General features: G+C 36.5%; 1 protein-coding gene across 1 annotated transcript; it reads right to left on the reverse strand.

The window, feature by feature from the left end:
- Nucleotides 1-1,120: 1,120 nt before the first annotated feature.
- Nucleotides 1,121-14,666, reverse strand: LOC139886530 (calpain-type cysteine protease DEK1). The gene is made up of 29 exons (XM_071870367.1): nt 14,365-14,666; nt 14,081-14,238; nt 13,072-13,322; nt 12,787-12,969; nt 12,562-12,697; nt 12,078-12,208; nt 11,875-11,989; nt 10,838-11,774; nt 10,628-10,738; nt 10,285-10,343; nt 9,967-10,129; nt 9,599-9,872; nt 7,552-7,702; nt 7,334-7,445; nt 7,085-7,250; nt 6,937-7,007; nt 6,685-6,776; nt 6,422-6,584; nt 6,270-6,341; nt 5,797-6,174; nt 5,593-5,708; nt 5,200-5,497; nt 4,377-4,696; nt 3,934-4,285; nt 3,319-3,744; nt 3,112-3,240; nt 2,504-3,022; nt 1,987-2,223; nt 1,121-1,884 (listed from the first exon to the last, which is right to left on the reverse strand). The coding sequence occupies exons 2-29, from the start codon at nt 14,203-14,205 to the stop codon at nt 1,579-1,581; spliced, it is 6,393 nt and encodes a 2,130-aa protein (XP_071726468.1). The 5' UTR covers nt 14,206-14,238; nt 14,365-14,666; the 3' UTR covers nt 1,121-1,578.
- Between the last annotated feature and the right edge of the window lie 4,053 nt (nt 14,667-18,719).

Genomic DNA, 18,719 nt, shown 5'->3' on the forward strand with positions numbered 1-18,719 from the left:
AAATCTCCAGATTTGGTTTTTATCTGTATAAATAGGGACGTATAGTTCATTTGATAGATGCACTTTTTCACGATTAATATCATTTGTCTTCTATTCTATAATCGTGTTCTCTCATTATCTGTATTATTAATTCTTATTTATTGTTTGAGTGAGAGTCTTGTGTTCATAGATCAAATACTGTAAACTTATAACTCGTCACATACCAAATTTTGATGTCTGAAATTTTTTTCGAAAAAAACTAAAATTTAATAAAAAAATTTACTTCTCTTCAAAAAGTGCTTCCAAATCAAGAACCCCATATATGATATATGATATTGATAGATTACATAGAAAACCTTAAAAACTGTAAACTAACCTTAAGTCGACAAACGAGTTTGGACCATATAATCTAAGCGTACATTGCATCTTATCCTGATAGATTTTTTTTTTTTTTTTTTTTTTTTTTTTTCTCTCTACTGAACACAAGGTTGAAAAGATGTAAGATGGGATCGAGACTGTAGGGACTTTAAAACGCCGCAACCGAAAAAATGGGTCGAGACGAATTTCAACCAACGTTTATTTTTTATATATATTTCAAAACATAAATATTTTATAGTAAACATAAATATTTGCAATAAATTTGAAATGTTTAATTTTGAAATTTATTTAATAAGTAAACGTTGGTCAACATCCGTCTCGGCCCTGTCTCGACCGTCTCGGCCGTTTTATTACCGTCTCGGCCGTTGTTGACCCTCTTTTTGGCGTTGTTGACCGTTTTTTAACCGTTTATAAGTCCGTTGCTACGGTAACATGGTAAAATCGTTGACACGCCCGTTGCAGCATTCGTCTCAGCCGTTTTTTGCAACATTGGCTGAACATGATATTAAAGTTTGATGATAGCCAAGAGTTTTCTCTCCTTTAGTTTTGTTTTGCTAATTACTAATTTCCTATACACTTGTAATTCATTTACATGATTACTATTGGCCTACGATGCAAATGACTAGTTTATTTTAGAGTAATAGAGCTATAAAGATATGCTATTCTAACTTTTGTATAGTTTTAATTTGGTCATTAGATTCTAAATTTGACTTGACAATAAAAGAAAAACATGATATAACAAGAATAAAGTAGTTCCCTTTATAACTTGGTCATACATATTTAACTTTCAACATGTATTTGAAAAATTCTCATGAACACAACTCTATCAAAACTAGAATGAAAAAGATGATACAAGTAAGGATGTAACATGAGGAGCCCAAAAGATGAAAAATGATGACATGAGATGCAGATATATTTCTCATTTCAAAGTCAAACATAGTCAACAATTTACATGATGCCACAAATCAACACTAAACCACCCTTCAAAACTGCCCTATCTGACTCAATTTTCCTATCTCTTTTCCTATTGCATTTACATCATAACATTATAACTTAAATTCTTCTTACACCAACACCCTCTACCCGAAACATCGTTTCCATATTTTACTCGAAACCCATAATCTGGAGCTCGAGCCAGTTCGACCAAAACATAGTCCAACCCTATGATTGCCGTCGACTTGTGATAAGTTAAACCAGCAAAATGGCAAAAGGTGTTCGAGTCTATAAAGCTTCGAGGGTGATCGATGATTTGGTAAAAACCGAAAGAACAAAAGGTGCTTCTTCTCCGGGGTGTATCGTTGTCGGTACTATTGTGTACCCTTTCGGGTCGGGATCTAAAACCATCTCACACGATATTTCTCGAGAATTTACATAATCGGTCCCACCAACTGATTCATGTAAATAGATATTCTGAGCAGCACGACGACCACGTGTCTTAATGATCCTCATACCAATGTAGAACATCATCGTGTCGTGACTAGATTGATAGTTTTGGAAACCAGCTGTCGTTCTCGAGAAACTCACCCCCTAAAATAATAGCACAGGACCCACAATATTATTAATTATTATGCTACTGATAATATGTTGGTTAATTTACTTAAAACGTCTCATTTAAAAAACAGTACTAACCTGAGTCAAGGTTATGAAGACATGTATTGGGCACGATGCATCCGAGCCCGTTGCTCGAATTTTGAATTGCGGGTTCTGATGCCAAGTGTTGTAATCTTGGCAGCCACCTGCACTGTAACCTCGCCATTGGCCGTGGACGGAATACCGCATCTCGGGTGGATACACGCGACAAACGTATATCGAACGAAAATGAATCTGGAAATCTTGCCAAGACATCCAAAATATACCGTCTTTTGCCTGTACACAAAACACCTTGTATTAGCATTTAAAAATTAGAAGGAAATTTCTACTAAATATATTTACAACAAAATTACGCGGATAGTCCATGTGGTTTGTTCAAATTTGTGGATATAGTTCTTAAACCACCCGTGCCAAAAAAAAGTATGGGACTATAACCGCAAATATGGAGAAACTACGGGGACTATCCGCGTAATTTTGTCTAAATTTTAAATTTTAAGTAAATAGCATTTTTGTAACCATTGGAGACATATAAGTAAAGATTAGTCGATAAATGTACCCGTGGGACATGTTTAAGCTTATGTTTCATCCTGTCCGTCCATTCGTGAGATGAATCAGACCACGGCCCATTCCATTCGACCTCGTTAGCCCACGGATTCCGAATTTGTACAAGTTTATGACCATCGACTTCTCGTACTTGTAACAACGAGTAAGCATGGCCTTGAACAATCCCACTTGAAGATATATGCACATCCGAACCAGACGGACTACCGGCACCTAGTAAGAAACCTTCTTGTTTAAATCGTAACAATTGCGACCATAATCGACCGCTAGCGAGATCGATTTGGGCCTGGGCACTTCTCATGTCAATCTCCTCACCCGCACCACCTGTGAGGTCAACAAGTGCGTCTTGGACTAGCCCGCCTTCAAGTGCCTCGTAGGACCCGTGAAGTTTAGCGTATGCTTTTTCTAGTAACGAAACCCATAGTTCGTTTGCCTTTTTACTCGTGGCGAAAGCGGGTTTTCCGGGTGACTCACATGGTATCCAGTCGTCAATAACAACGGGAACCCATTCGCCCTTTATTAAAAAGATCAAAGCTTTAGTACTGTTGTTCAATAATTTTTTTTAAATATTAATATAACACTGCATCAAGATTTTTAATATACCTGAATACAGAAACGGACGGTGTATATTCCTTCCTCGTTATATTCAGGTGTAATAATAACTTCCGATATTCGAGATACTTCAGTGAGGACAGCAACGGCGCTCAAAAACCAACAATCACCCAACCGTCCCTATAGAAAAGAAATTAAACAACGCGCAAAAAACGAAATGAGGGCAAAAACGCAAATGTACCATATAAGACCGCATACCTGGCAAACGTCCGAAGGATTTGCGTTACCGGAAAACAAACATGGATTAGAAACCAAATGGTTCTCCATCGCTATTTCGGTCGGTTTCATCCATTTGGATACGACCTGCAACTTAGAAGGGGGGTTGTCGGGGTCCACAAATAACGAGCGATCATTTGGAGGGAACTCTTGATCGGTAAAGTGGGTTTCACCCTTAGCCAAGAGGTTTTCCTTGACGGCTACTTCAACAGATAGCATACGTTGAATGATTTCTTCATGAGTTTCCATTCTCGGTTTTCTTAACCGTCTCGCAAAAGAATCGATATCGACGACCACACCCTCACGTTCCGATCTTCTTTTGTGACCACTCGAATACTGACCGTCCCAATCAACATCATCTCGGTCGTATAAATCTACTTCAGCCGGATCACTATCCCACTCGTCAACCTACAAAATTCACGTTCCTAAGTTATAAGTAATAAGATATCATCTATATTCTTCATGTTTTCATACATTTTCATTATTTTATCAAGTTTTTACATTCACCACCTGGGAAACACATGGGTGGTTTAATAATTTAGTTAGTCCCTAATGAATAAAAAAGGCTAAAGGGTAGAAAGTGACAAAAAGACAAACCCTAGGGGGAGAATCTGTCCATTGCCAATTGTCTTCCGGAAGATCGAACATATTGTACTCAGTGGAACCCATGGCGGCAGGAAGAGCGGCAATTTCGTCTTCTATTAAAGATCGTCCCCAAATGAAAAGATCCATTATGTGCATTTTGGATTCCGGTCCGTCACTATCGGATCGCCCGAATGCATCCACGTCGGTTGGCGGTCTAACACCGACCCAAACTTCCGTTCCCTGATCCCAAATGCCGTTTCCGATACGCAACGGTAACTCCGTTTGGTAACCATCAAAACAACCGTCTAAATAGCAAGCCGCCTCTCCTAAATCAGCATCAATAGTTACCGTAACCGTATGCCACCTGAAAGGTACAATAATTCAAATATAATGTTACAAGTTACCTCTTTTATCATTTAAAAAAATAAATTTAAAAAAAAAAAACGAGAACTTACCTTCCGTCGGCAATACATGCAGCACCAATATTCCATTCTTTTGAAACGGTGGTTTGTCGGTCTCCTTTGGTTATCAGTCTAAGACCAACTTGTCCGGCCTCGATTCCTTGCTCGGAACCCGCAACAAGAATTTCCCAGCACACTTGTTTTTGAAACTCGGTACCCAAGAGACAAACGGGCCCAGACTCGGGTTGTATCATAACCGCCATCGAAAAAGTAACCTTTTGGCTAAGACAAACAGTTGGATCTAGCTGACCACAGTATCTTCCACTGGTTACAGGTTCGTCATCAAGAACACAAACCGCACCAGCGATTCCCGTCTGTCAAACAAAAATTGATAAATTCAAGCCCACAATGATACTGACTAAAGCTGGCAACTTTGACACAGTTGCGTAAGACCTCCAAAATCAGTTCACTTACTTAAAAACCAGATTATCAATGAAATGATATAAGTTGTCATAATCACAATATTTAGAAAAAAAGTAGGCCTATCCAACCTTGATCGACTGCTAGTGTTGACACAAAATAAACATTTGGAAAAGGTTTCAAAATCACTAAAAGACAAAATAATCGAACCCATCTTTTTGTCTTGACCTGGATCTGGCCCGGATCCTGACCCATTTTGTGTGATTTAAAAAAGATTTGACAGCCCGTTAGTTACTTTTAAATTTCTAACAAAGGACTAACTTTGCAAAGTCAGGAAGGACCATTTGTGTAAACTTATATAATTGTGACTGATTTGTGACCAGTTGACCAAAGTTTGACTGACTTTGACTTACGTTGACCGGACTTTGACTTTGACTAGAAACTAAAAGGAAATTACCTGGAGGGCTCGACGAGCTAATTGGGTGTCACGAATTCTCCGTGCAATACTCGAAACTCGTTCACGTGCAAAAGAATCATCAAGAACTGAATCACCACCAACTGCCCTAACTGCTGCTGACATGGCGGCTGCTTCCCGGCTTCCAACGTTCGGGATCGATGATATAAGTGTAGCTTCGATCTCCTTCCATTTCCGTTCTTCCTTCTCCAAAAGAGCTTTTCTCCGCTCTTTACCCCGACCTTCTTCTTCACGTCTCTGCATTAATATCTCCTCTTCCATCTCCTTCTCTCTTATATAACTACACATTCGAAATAGGAAACGTGAAAATAAAAATCAGTTTTTAAAAAAAAAAAAAAAAAAAAAAGAAGGAAAGTTTCGGGTTCGGGATCTTACCTCTCTTGTATAATTTCAAACTGCCTACGGTCTTCCGGCATCCACTTCTTGATCTTTTTCGCACTTAGATCTGAAAAACCGATGCTATCAAGAAAAAGTCTTAATCGAACCTCATCCTGTAAACAAAACATAGAAACGTTAACATAGAAATAGAAAAAAAAATATATAATAAGATATCTTAAAATGTCAAACGAAATAGTTTACCTGTACACGTTCAGCTTTGGCGGTTAGACCGAGCAAAAGAAGTAAATAACCACCGAATTTATCCCACATGTAAACCCATTCAGTATCGATTGCTTCTTCTAAAGCTAGAATTCGTGCATGTGCACACATTTCACGTCTATAGCCTACATCAGTGGTTGAATCATGCTGAAATAATATCCCGTGTTTTATCTTGCGAATAATTGATCCCGCCGCTAATTCTTCGTTTTTCAGGCGGTCTCTTAGTTTCATGACATCGGCTCTCGGGAGTACAAAATTCCCCGCCCGATCAGTTGTAATGTTGGGGTCCCCAACTAAAAGAGCAGCTGAACTAGCAGATCTCTGAGGAGCAGAATATGTTCCCGATAGTGCGTTTCTTGTCTGTATCAAGAATAAAAACAGACTCAAATGTAAGTGTTCAATATGTAATATTTAATATATAACTATTAAAATAAGACTAAGTTTTAAAAATAAACCTTGGTGGCGGATCGAGCAATTGCTTGAATGACAGTGTCTTTGCTAAGAAAGTGAACAGCGTCTTCCATCATCTGTTAACGGGAGTGAAAAATTATTTAGAAGCAGATAATGGAAGTTTAGCAAAAATAGAAATTTCCGTTAAAAGTCAAACCTCAAGAGTCAAACACGGTCGAGAGACAGCAAACCCAAACGATACAACAAGTATAATTGCTGAAACAGCTGCTCCCGTAAACGGTGGATAAATCACTAAGCTAGCAACGACACCCCATCCTTCGATTGCCAACGCAATCCCGTAAAGTACAATGAAGGCAACACTGTTGATGTAAAGACAAACACGTATAAGGTAAAAATTTTGTGAAAAAACAAAAGTGGATGAACAGATTTTAATAGTGCATATTGAAGACTCCAACGAACCTGACGTTCTTCCCACAATCGGCATGAGCATCGTAAACATATACGGGTAGAACTCGTGGAGAGTATACTACTATAGGAGGGGAAAGAAGCACCTGTCAAAGAAAATTGATTTCAACTATTATTTATCTATATATTATTTTATTATTATTATTAATTCTGCGAAGTCGCAGTTGTGTACACAAGTCTAGTTTAAAAAAAAAAAAGGGGTTTTTTGAAACCAATAAAAGCAGTGTTTAAAATCATATAAATTACCGTTAACGCCCTGCCAGCCAAAAGAAACAAAAACGAGAAGTAACCAACGGAGGCTCCAACAAAAAATCTGCCTGTAAGTTGATAAAAGATTCGTTATGTGTCACTTTTGAAGGATTAAAGACTAAACAAAACCAAAAAGTTGTTTTACCTGCATGCCATCCAACGAAAAATGCAGCCAGGGCGAGTAGAAATGCGAGGAAAGATACGACAAATGTTTGCATCCTTGTTAAGTAAAAGTTATTTGAAGCCCAAAAGTGGATGATACCAATAGCGAGAACAATGAGAAGGAGAAGTAAAAGAAACGACGCCCCGATCTGTTTCGATTCGAGTTTTAAGTCAATATGATGCGGCATGCATGAATTCAAAGCACGTACATAAACATTGCAAGTAATATTACCGTCCATGGCTTGATTATAACAATCACGGCTGATATTGCACTAAGAAGAAGAAGAAGACCAATGATGATGAACACGTGAGCACCTTCTGAAAGTCTCCAGTTATCATCTTTCCTGCAAATTATTAATTTTTACGCATTAATCATATTTAGTTTAATTAATTATAGTAGTGAGATAGTGAGGTTTCAGGGTGAATATTATGAGAGATTAATTTATTTACCATTTAAGCAGACCAGAGCAAAGTGACAAAAATGCCGGGATGCACACCAAGGGAAGTAACGCAGCTAGAAAATCGGCTTTTTGTGGAACATTGTCTTCCCTAGAGTTCACGACTTCCAGATACGATGCACCACAAAATGCAACCAGTACAACTATAAAAGAATGGGAATAAAAAAGATTAGATAATCTATAAATATGTTATGTGTTTGCTTCCGTAACACATTAAGCAACTCAGACATAAATTTAAAAATTTTATCATACAAGCAGATATATTGAACTTGTAATTGTTAATCAATCCGGTTACAGGTTTTTCGGATATATTGATTGAGGTTGTATATACTTTCTAACTATAAATGAAGAAATATTATATGCTTGAAAACTAAAAAGTCTCGTTTTTATCATCATCTTGAATTTGTATTCGATATTTTATGCTAGTTGAGAAGAAAAATTTGTTAACTCAGATTTACTAACAGTTTTTTTGGTTATAAAATGTGTAGTTAACAAAGGGTATAGAAGTAATTTATATAATCACAATTTTACGGGATTAAGGAGGTATTCAAATGCTATATAATATATAATAATATATACTCCGTAGTATATATATATATATATAGGGGCAGGATCAATGGGAAGTAACCAATCGGGGGGAAGCAAAAAAAAAAAATTTTTTTGGAAATTTTTTTTGGTCGGCATCAAGATCACATGAAAATATGAACATTTAGAAAAGACACTTCGTGATGAATGTTATTATTTAAGCGGGAAAACGATCCACAAAAATAACATTCAAGATAATATTGTTCGTGAAGAATGTGAACGTTTTTTTTCATGTTTTGTGAAGTAAAATTTAGCCCGGTTTAGAGTTAAGGGTTTGGTGTTTTGGGTTTATTCATAAACCCAAACCCTAAACTCTAAACCGTTCGTGTTAAAAACTCAATCTAAATCCTAAATCTAAACCCTAAATTTCTAAACCCTAATATCTAAACCCTATAAACCCTAATATCTAAAACCTCAACATACGCTCGAAAAACACGATAATTGTTATATATTATTTCGAGCGTTTTCCCGCCAAAATAAAAACTTTTATCACAAAGTGTCTCTATTAAATGTTCATATTTTCATCCAATCTATAATGTTCGTGAACAAAGTTTTTTCAAAAAAAAAAAAAAAAAAAAAAAAAAAATTGCTTCCCCCGCTTCCCCCATATATATATATATATATATATATATATATATATATATATATATATATATATATATATAGTGGTAGGATCAAGAGGGAACAATCGGGGGGAAGCAAAAACTTTTTTTTTTTTTTTCGTTTTTTGAAAAAACTTTGTTCACAAACATTATAGATGAGATGAAAATATGAACATTTAGTAGAGACACTTTGTGATAAATGTTTTTATTTTGGCGGGAAAACGCTCGAAGAAGTAATATATAACAATTATCGTGTTTTTCGAGCGTATGTTGAGGTTTTAGCTATTGGGGTTTAGATATTAGGGTTTAGATATTAGGGTTTAGATATTAGGGTTTATAGGGTTTAGATATTAGGGTTTAGAAATTTAGGGTTTAGGGTTTAGATTTAGGGTTTAGATTTAGGATTTAGATTGAGTTTTAAACACGAACGGTTTAGAGTTTAGGGTTTAGGGTTTGGTGTTTTGGGTTTATTCGAAGAATAAACCCAAAACACCAAACCCTAAACCCTAAACTCTAAATCGGGCTAAATTTTACTTCACAAAACATGAAAAAAAAAGTTCATATTCTTCACGAACAATATTATCTTGAATGTTATTTTTGTCGATCGTTTTCCCACCTAAATAATAACATTCATCACGAAGTGTCTCTTCTTCTAAATGTTCATATTTTTGTGTGATCTTGATGCCGGAAAAAAAAATTCCAAAAAAAAACAAAAAAAATAAAAAAATTTGCTTCCCCCTGATTGGTTACTTCCCATTGATCCTGCCCCTATATATATATATATATATATATATATATATATATAGAGAGAGAGAGAGAGCAAAAGATATAAAAAGGTTGTTTCACTATTACCTGAAAATATGGCCACACATATAGCAGAAGACAAAGAGAACCGGTACGTGGCAAACCACGATGCAATTGGTAATAATCCCGTAACTATCAATGCAATTAAAGAAGCCATTGCCCAACCGAGGTACACAGACGACGCATACGGGGATTTGATACTGTTCTGACCACCAGCCCATCCACTATAGCCCAAATCCTCTAAAGGCTTTGCAGACACGATTGCACCAAGAGCTAATACCGATCCAACAAATATTGATACACAGGTGGAAAGAACAACGCCCTGATAAAAAAATTCAATATCAATGCATTCAGAAATGAAAAAGTCGTAAATTTTTTGAAAATTAATATGTCTGCTATACAAAAAGATAACAAACCTCTTTCATCCAAATAGAACGATGATTTTCAACTTGACCTCGATAATCGTCTCTTGATACCCAAAAATGGTAACCGTTACGTATCCAAATAGGGAGGGCGACAGAAAGGCATGCTACCATGACTGGAACAGTCAAAGATAATCCGAGAAGAACAGACGACTTGCTGTATAAGTATTGTGCATCATTAGTACAAGATTTATTGTTCAAAAAAAAAATATTTTAAAAAAGTACAAGATTAGATACAAGGTGGATGAGGTAATATAATATGTAAAGATATATTAAAAAAATAAAAAGTTGAAAACAAATGAAGAAGCATACCTCAAGAAGGACAGCAGAAGACCCACACAAGTGCTTAGTAGCCAAGCAATAAAACCATACTGAAAAACCAACATATTTCAGAAAAAAAAAAGAAAAATATATAAAAAAAAACGATTGTAGAATTAGTGGATAGCTAAAGCTAAAACCTAGACGACATCAAGAACATTTAAATATATTGTTACAGGAGTGCAACGCTTAACATTACCAAGCAGCTTATAAGTACAACAATGTGAATTTTGAAGGTTTATGGTACTCTAAGATGTGAACTTAAGTAATATAACGCACAAAATACACAAAATCATCATATTATATCAAGCCAAAAAAAATTCTGTTGGTCACGTACTTTTCGGGGTTTTGAAGTCATCACCATATCTTCGGCTTGTAGTGATCGAAGAAACGCCATAATGGAACAAATTACGAGTGATAACAGCAGCACTGCACAGCCAAATTCAAACTGCATGCATTTTTCAGATTAGGGCTGAATATTTGATCTACTGAAATGTGAAAAAAAAAAAAAAGGAAAAGAATAATAATAATAATATCACATTTTTACCTGTTGGTGTGTGGCACCAATAACTTCAACCGTTTTCGGGCGAAACTCACCCACAATGACCGTTTCAACAATGAAGACAAAACTGAATAGAACCCAAGCCCGTTCTGGTGTACCAGCAACATGATGCAAAAGCAGTCTGAAAATTCTCAGCCATTTCTCGAGTCCATGAATCCGAAGTTCCTCGGATAACGATATTTGATTACGCAAGTCAGCGGTAACATCATTCGAGTCAGTAATCATAGTTTCAGTATTATCACGATGGTCTCTATCAGCATCCAAACTACTCCGTTGCAACAACGCGAGTATCGTTGGATCTAATCCATTTTCTTTTAACATAACCGCAAAATTCGGATCTAAACCTTTATCTTGTAACAAATTAGTCAACTCAATGTCTCCCGCCCTTGCTCTTTTCTTTAATAAAGACGTAATTCTAGGGTCATTATTAAACTTTTCTTGAAACGCTAAAGCGAGATTCATTTCCATCACCTGTTGGTTAGCCAAGGTCGAGTCGTTAGACTCGCACCCTTGGCTCTCGATCCCGCTACTATTACACACCATCAATGATGACGGTCCAACCACGCCGTCTTGAATAACCGATCGACATGAGCTACTACGTATAGCTAAACTCGGTCTTCCACTATCTAAGGTTTCGTCTATGTGGGTCCAGTTGTTAGGGTCACCCATGCAATGTGTACTACTACCGAGGTGACCCGTTTCGGCACTACTACTACGTTTAACACTTGACCCGCAACCATCAGACGAGCTTGATGAACTGTTATTTTCTTTTCTACGAAAACCCTCTCGTAAACGGATGACGGTACTCTGTAAGGCGTCTCGTCTTGCGGCTAACGGGTTCGTGACAGATAAGTGACGGGTAACTGCTGCACCGAGTAAAACGGACCCCACGATTGCATAACTTATACAGTGCCCAAGATACCTATCAATGATTATTACAGAAATATAAATAATACTACCAATAACATGTATTGTTACGTGCCTTTAGAAAAAAAATAAATGGGGTTTTTATATAAGCAGACCAGTAATGAACTCCGAAGCATATTAAGAAAACACGAGATGTGCCAGCAACAAAAAGTGCGATAACACGGCTCTGAAGAAGCTCAAACCCGTATAAACAGGCGCCCATGTTCCAATCTGAGAAAATATATTAGCAGGCGTCAAAACGAAACATGAAGTAAATTTAGGATTTAATTATTAGTTTGTGTAATTATAGTATATATACCAAGAATTATAACCGCAACTGATGTAATGGCTCCGAGCCAATGGGACTCCTTAGCTGTTAAACCGTACAATATAGAATACACAAGAAGTACAAGTAGTGACCCAAGATAAAGAAGGCCAAGATGATACACCCTGCAAAACCCGAAAACTTTTTAGAGAAAATTATTCTTAATTATTTTATGACTATGTACTCGATAACTAGATACTTCTTATTAGGAAAAGATGATAACTTTTCTAATAATAGACGGTGGTGACAATTTTACCCATTTACTTATAAACAGGTCGATTCGTCTATAGATCTATTCAAGTGCTGGGTTGTGCTGTACTATCCCTATCAGCTCAATCATACGGTCTCAGATAGGGTTGATCTGTAACTACTTATATCCGCTTTGACCCGTTACCCGAACAGCCCATTTTCCACATCTATAAGGTAAGAACACTTTGCTAAGCATTTGAATTTTTTTTAAATGGAAGAAGGTACTTGCCTTCTAGATTGTCTAGGATACAAGTCATTAGGATCTGGTGGTTCAGGTAAACAAGCAACTGGGCCAACTTCAATACAGTCAGAATAAGCAAATTTGTATGCACTTCGAACGTATTCATCAACATCTAAACCATTTCCTGTTTAAATTCACAACCAAACATTTCCTGTTTAAAGTCACAACAAACTACATTAACTAACATCAATTCAAATTTCAAAAACAACGTACCATTAAAGACCATTCTGCAAATGAAGAGCATATTGATTGCTAAAGCAATAGCCGAGACCCCAAAGAAAAATCCCGAGGGTGAGTATCTATGCGGAGCTGTTGAACCAGCAGTAACATAAACTGCACAAAGTTCATACGCGCAGAGCAATGCAACAGCTAAAAGAAGAAGAACCGCAACAGCCCCTATTTTTTAAGAAAAAAGAACATTATATCATTCTATTTTATCATTTGAAATTAAAAGTTAAAGATATCAAATAAACATAATAAATTTCGAGCGCTACATACTTGAGCTCTGCCATTGTGTTCTCCACCAAAGCATGATCGAATAAAACGCTAAAAGAAGAGCTGTACCGGCCATGATGACCGCCAAACCGATAATATCTCGACCGAGTATCAAAATTAACCAACATCCCCATGCGATAAGAACTATGATCGGAGATACAACAACAAGCCATGCACATAGGGACAAGAAACTACACAGTATTCCTAGTTGAGGTCCTTGTAAGAAATTTGGCCATTTTCTAGCATAGATCCAACTAAAGCATAGCAACAATTAAAGAAAACATCAGAACATTATTTACTTTGTATGTGCACTCTCATTAAAATACTAATACTAAGGTGTTTGATATGTGATGATAAGTTTCAAATATCAATTAATGTGCCATAAAAAACTTAAGAAACCTATTATAAAGGGCATTAATTTAACAAATAATGTGGTCCTTAGAGAGTTAAAATACAAAAAGAATGAAACTTTCCATGTAATGAAAGGTTTATTTTAGTCATAGCCATTAAAATTTAATTTAAAGGTTATATTAGCCATTAAAAATTTAATTATACCAACAACATTATTGACTCTTGTGGACGTTTCGTAGTTTCCATTAATGTTGAATGCCATGACAACCATATACGATGACCCGTCATCATAAGCAGTGCCAGGCTATCAGATCAGATTACATGTTATAAAAAGGTCTCTAGTTGGACGGATACAATGGCAAAAACCTGAAGTAGATACATTCTCGAGCTATGTTCCCTAAAAATCAAATAGATACTGGTGTAATTTTTTTCTCTATAGGTTGAGACCCGTGTTCTGCTAAAGCTATGTAAATCTTAATTTCCATTAAATTGATAAGCATATTAGCATATGATAGATCAAAAATGTACTGTTATCCTCCCGATTTTCGCTAATAAATAAGCAGTAGTAATGGCATGTATTTATAATCCCCATTGCTTCAACTTATAATCCAAAACTATATACAGCCCAGAGTCTCACTAAATGAAGTGCTGAATAAATTACCTATAAATCCGCCACGGCCGCCAATTAACCGCCCAAAGTATCGAAAAAGAAGCCGACCCCAAAACAGAGAAAAGGGTTCCTGAAATTATGCATGCCAACATTACATCCTTATCATCCCCAGCCATGGCTTCTTTACCCCTTTTCTCTCTAACCTTCAACTACACCATACAAAATAAATACAAAGTATATCATAAGTCATAAGATATGTATTATACATAAATTTCTACACAGAACAGTAAAATTGACCTAAAAGATACATAAAGATACAAACTTTAAGCACATACCTTACTTCAATGAACTGATTATAACTGCCAACAACATCCTGATAACTTCCAAAGCTGTGAAATTGAGTTGATAAAAAACTAGGGTTTACCTTAATTTTTCAGCTAGATAACACAATCAGTTAATTAGATACAAAATCAAGAAATTAGGGTTTTCAAAAATGTGGCGATTGAAGGCTTTACCAACATAAAGTTCAGATTTTTCTAGCTTATTTTGACACCCTTTTAGGATTTGTTAAACACCCTATTTACACGCAGTTCACACTCAAACACACAGTGAAAAAAAATAGGAGCTTTTTTTTCTTGAGTAAAAGATTGGGGAGAGTGGATAGTGGTTTTGTAAATAATGATAAAATAACAGCAGCGGCATATGCTTGTCTCAAAGGGATGTGTATTGCGTATATGTGGGTGGCGCGTGAATTCACGACCAATCAGAAACAAGCAGTGATTCTTGACTAGAGATATTATTGGTAAATGAGATAAACGTACAGAAGATGCGCGTGGGGAAGTGGTGTAGTGTGGACACCTTTGGTCAATTTCTACTGATTAATTATTTAGAAATAAACCCGGTTTTCAGGAGGATCAATGGAAAAGTGTTGATTATATTTCCATAATAAGTTGAAAAAGTAAGGGACCCTTGAGAAAATTTTGTCAAAGTGATGGTAGGTATTTGAAATTTTTGGTTTGTAATTATGAGGTTTAAATTAAGAATTTAGGGTTTGAATATTAAAGCCCAATGGGCTGGGCTTAAATCATGTATCGTTTAGGAAAATAACATGAAGAAGCCCAATTATCGGGTTGAATTTTTTTTATATCTTCTTTGCTAATTTTGAAGGCAATAAGAGTATATATATTTTTATGGTGATGGTGATACATGGTTTACGTATGCTTTACATACTTTATGATCATATGATCATTAGGGCATACATGGTTTACGTATGCTTTACATAATTTATGATCATATGATCATTAGGGCATATGATCGGGAAGGGTCTAGCCCATTCGGCTCTATTAATCGAGTCAATAGCAAACGTCGATTTATTGGCGACTTGACTCTCGTTTAGAGCCTAAATTGAATTTCAGGCAAAATTTAAAACTCATGAAAATTTGGTTTTATCATTTTCATGGCGTCTCATTTTTTATTTTTTTTATTTATTTTTAAAAATTTTACCTACTTATAGACCGGAGGTCTTTTTGAAAGCAATCTCTCTATCCATAAAACATTGAGAGGGATGACTTTCTCTACTCTTTGGAGTATTTCACTTCGGGTGGAGAAATGACATGTCTTTATTCTAGGATATGGGAAGGATTGTCTACATCTCACCTCCCTCATATCTTGCATATGTGGAATTGAATTTTGTTGTTGTTGTGAAAGGTCTAGCCCCAAAAGTCTCGGTAGTGGTATGGTGATACTAAAGTAACTATTGTACAAGCTTCCTAGAAAACTTCTAAATACTACTTTAAATTTTATGTTTAAATTCACTTTTAAATTCGATATATTTTCTACAATTTGCATAGTCGAATGCATCATAAACTATTTGCTTTATATAGATGTTAGTCGTTCCTATTTATTCTATAATATTGTGTACATATCTTACTAATAGAGTATTAGATATGACCTTTAAATTACCGAGTTAAAGGTTACAACAAACAATCTAATCTCTTAGATATTAGTATAAATTAGTTAGTGAACTTTTATGCAATATTGAACGATACAATACATTACATAATATATTATATTATTGGTCCTCAACAATTGTGTTCAAATCATCGCATTTAACCACTCATAAAGAAGCCTTACTCGCATTTTTATATATCAACAACATAATTTAAAGAAAGAATTGAATCAGGTTTCTCCACAACCATCATAACTTCTTCTGTTGCTTTCTTCTTCATCTCCGTGACTACTACCAACACAGGTTTGTAAGCTTTAATTCGTTTTTCCCACCGACCACCGGCATCTCGCAGGTGGTCCGGTGTTACTCGCTTTCTATTTGAAATAAGATCCACCGTTTTTCTCCTTTTCCGGCGATGACTTTTGCCGGTTTGGCTTCTCCGACCACAAGGCCGGTCTCCGGGCGGCGATCTTGTTAGGGTTTTCCTAGGGATCTGGCTTTCGGTTCTTGGTTTGGGTTTGTCTTGTCGGTTTATCGTCGTCGGTCGGGGTGGGGAGCTTCGGCTCAGGTGGCTCTTTCCCTTTCGCTGCTAGTTGTCGTTCCTTAGTGGGTTTGTAGGCGGCGAGTTCCTCTTCTGGAACTACTTCCCGGTTGGTCGGTAATCGGTTATGGGATGGGGTAGGGGCCATTTAGGCAGTTCTGCGGTAGTGCGTGTGTTTTGTGTGAAATCCGGCGGTTTCCGGTGGTCTTCTACCACGACGGTGATGGGTGTTGGTGGCTGCTGTTGGCGGCTTTAGGTGGCTGTTCACAGTAGTGGCTGGTTTCCAGGTGGCCGCGGGTGGTGGCTTATGGTGGTGGACTGCGGGTGGTAGTCACTAAGTGGTGCTAGTGGTTGCTAGCCGTAGTTGGTCGTGGTTTGTTCGTCCTTTTGGGGCTGGGGGTTTGTAAATGTCGTTAGAAAATTGGCGAAGATGATTGGTTCCTTCATGGTTTGATTCGGCTTTTGGTTCTGTTCGGTAGCTGCTGGTTTAGTTTATTCATTCCATCTTTCTCGTCGTCGGGTTGTTTGCGGGTTCGATGTTGTTGCTGGCGTTGTTGACTTAGTTAACTTCGGTAAATAGGCCTCGGGTTAGATGTTCTTGGGTTGCCCGTTGATTGGTTTGGATTTGCGGTTTCTGAGGAGTGCTGTTGCGGGGTTGAAAACGGGATCGGGTTTATGTGTTTATGATTTAGACTTAGGTTTGGTGGGTTGTATTTGTTTGACTTTTCAGTTGTAATTCTTATATTGCTTATGTGTTGTTCATATTGTTTAGAACGAACATAGTTTCTCTAGAGATCGTTATGATCTGTTTAATGTTGTACCACCGGAACCTCGGTTCTTTTATATATATACTATTAATATTTTTGCCAAATATATATATATATATATATATATATATATATATATATATATATATATATATATATATATATATATATATATATATACACATACATATATATATAAAACATGATTAAGATGAGTAAAAATAAACTGGGGTACAAATTATACAGTATATATATATATATATATATATATATATATATATATATATATATATATATATAATATATATATATATATATATATATATATATATATATATATATATATATATATTTATCATGATCTACTTGCATTGATACTGATATCGGCTAAAAAGTCATGTTTTTATCCCCGATATTGAGTCTCAAAAGCATAAAGTTCAAAACTTTGTTGGCAAAATAATCGTTTTTCGGTTAAATTTGTAGATAAAGTAATTACGAAGATGATGCAAGAAGAAGCAAGAGAAACGGAGCTAAAACGAAGATTCTAGAGCGAAAACGGTGAAAGACAAGAAATCAAGTTACGATCCAGGAAAATCAGCTGACCAGGCCTGCCAAACGGCTTGCCTGGCTCACAAACGGCCTGCCAAACGGCCAGGGCAAACGGCCCCTGCTAACGGGCTGGTCTGGCAAACGGCCCCTGCAAACGGCCTGCCAAACGGTCTGCCAGCCGTTTGCAGGCAAAATTCAAGTCTATTCAAAGGCTTTTTGTCATCCAATTTCAACACACCTCTCCTCACTCTCTCACTACAATTCACTTTCTCTTACTAGAGCTTTCAAGGCCATCTCACCTCCGAGCGGAAAATTAAGTACCCGGAGGCGAACGCCGAAGATTGTAATAGGAGTGGTTTAGAGGATGTCAGCACTTGTAATGGTCCAGATCTTGTCTGTAAATGGTGAACGCTTTCCTTAATTTAATGAAGTTATCTTGTTATTTTAAGTTGCTTTCACTTACATGCTTATCTATCTGTTACAAATGTCTATTATATGTTGAATAATTTATCTGAACCTTATCCTATTGTTATGCTGAAACCCTGACTGTTTAGAAGTTTAATTTACGGATCACCCTTTCCGCTTATTCACGTGGCTATAACCTAGTATTAGGACCTGATCAACCCTAGGATACAAGGTAAGTAGTTATGTGTGCTTAACGTCACAAAAGGGATATAGTACCTACGTACGAGTAACCATTTATTCGTCAAAGAAGAGCTGCCCATTTAGGTTGTGATTAGAGTAGGCAGCATAGAGTTCAGTGAACACTGGCTTACTCAAAAGCATGATTCGCGTCAGAAGCAACGTTCTTGAGATGTTGTAAGATGATCCGGGGTTGAATAAGTGATCGCAAAGGAAAGACCTCTAATCCAATTAGCAGTACCT

This window comes from Rutidosis leptorrhynchoides, chromosome 1, assembly GCF_046630445.1.
Source record: "Rutidosis leptorrhynchoides isolate AG116_Rl617_1_P2 chromosome 1, CSIRO_AGI_Rlap_v1, whole genome shotgun sequence".
NCBI lineage: Eukaryota > Viridiplantae > Streptophyta > Magnoliopsida > Asterales > Asteraceae > Rutidosis > Rutidosis leptorrhynchoides.

What these genes read in the sequence shown, in the direction of transcription:
- LOC139886530 (XM_071870367.1), bottom strand. Translation starts at nt 14,205, where the DNA reads ATGGCTGGGGATGATAAGGATGTAATGTTGGCATGCATAATTTCAGGA. An exon ending in CGGCCGTGGCGGATTTATAG is followed by an intron (nt 13,323 to 14,080) that starts GTAATTTATTCA and finishes GCTATGCTTTAG; the next exon opens with TTGGATCTATGCTAGAAAAT. An exon ending in AACACAATGGCAGAGCTCAA is followed by an intron (nt 12,970 to 13,071) that starts GTATGTAGCGCT and finishes CTTAAAAAATAG; the next exon opens with GGGCTGTTGCGGTTCTTCTT.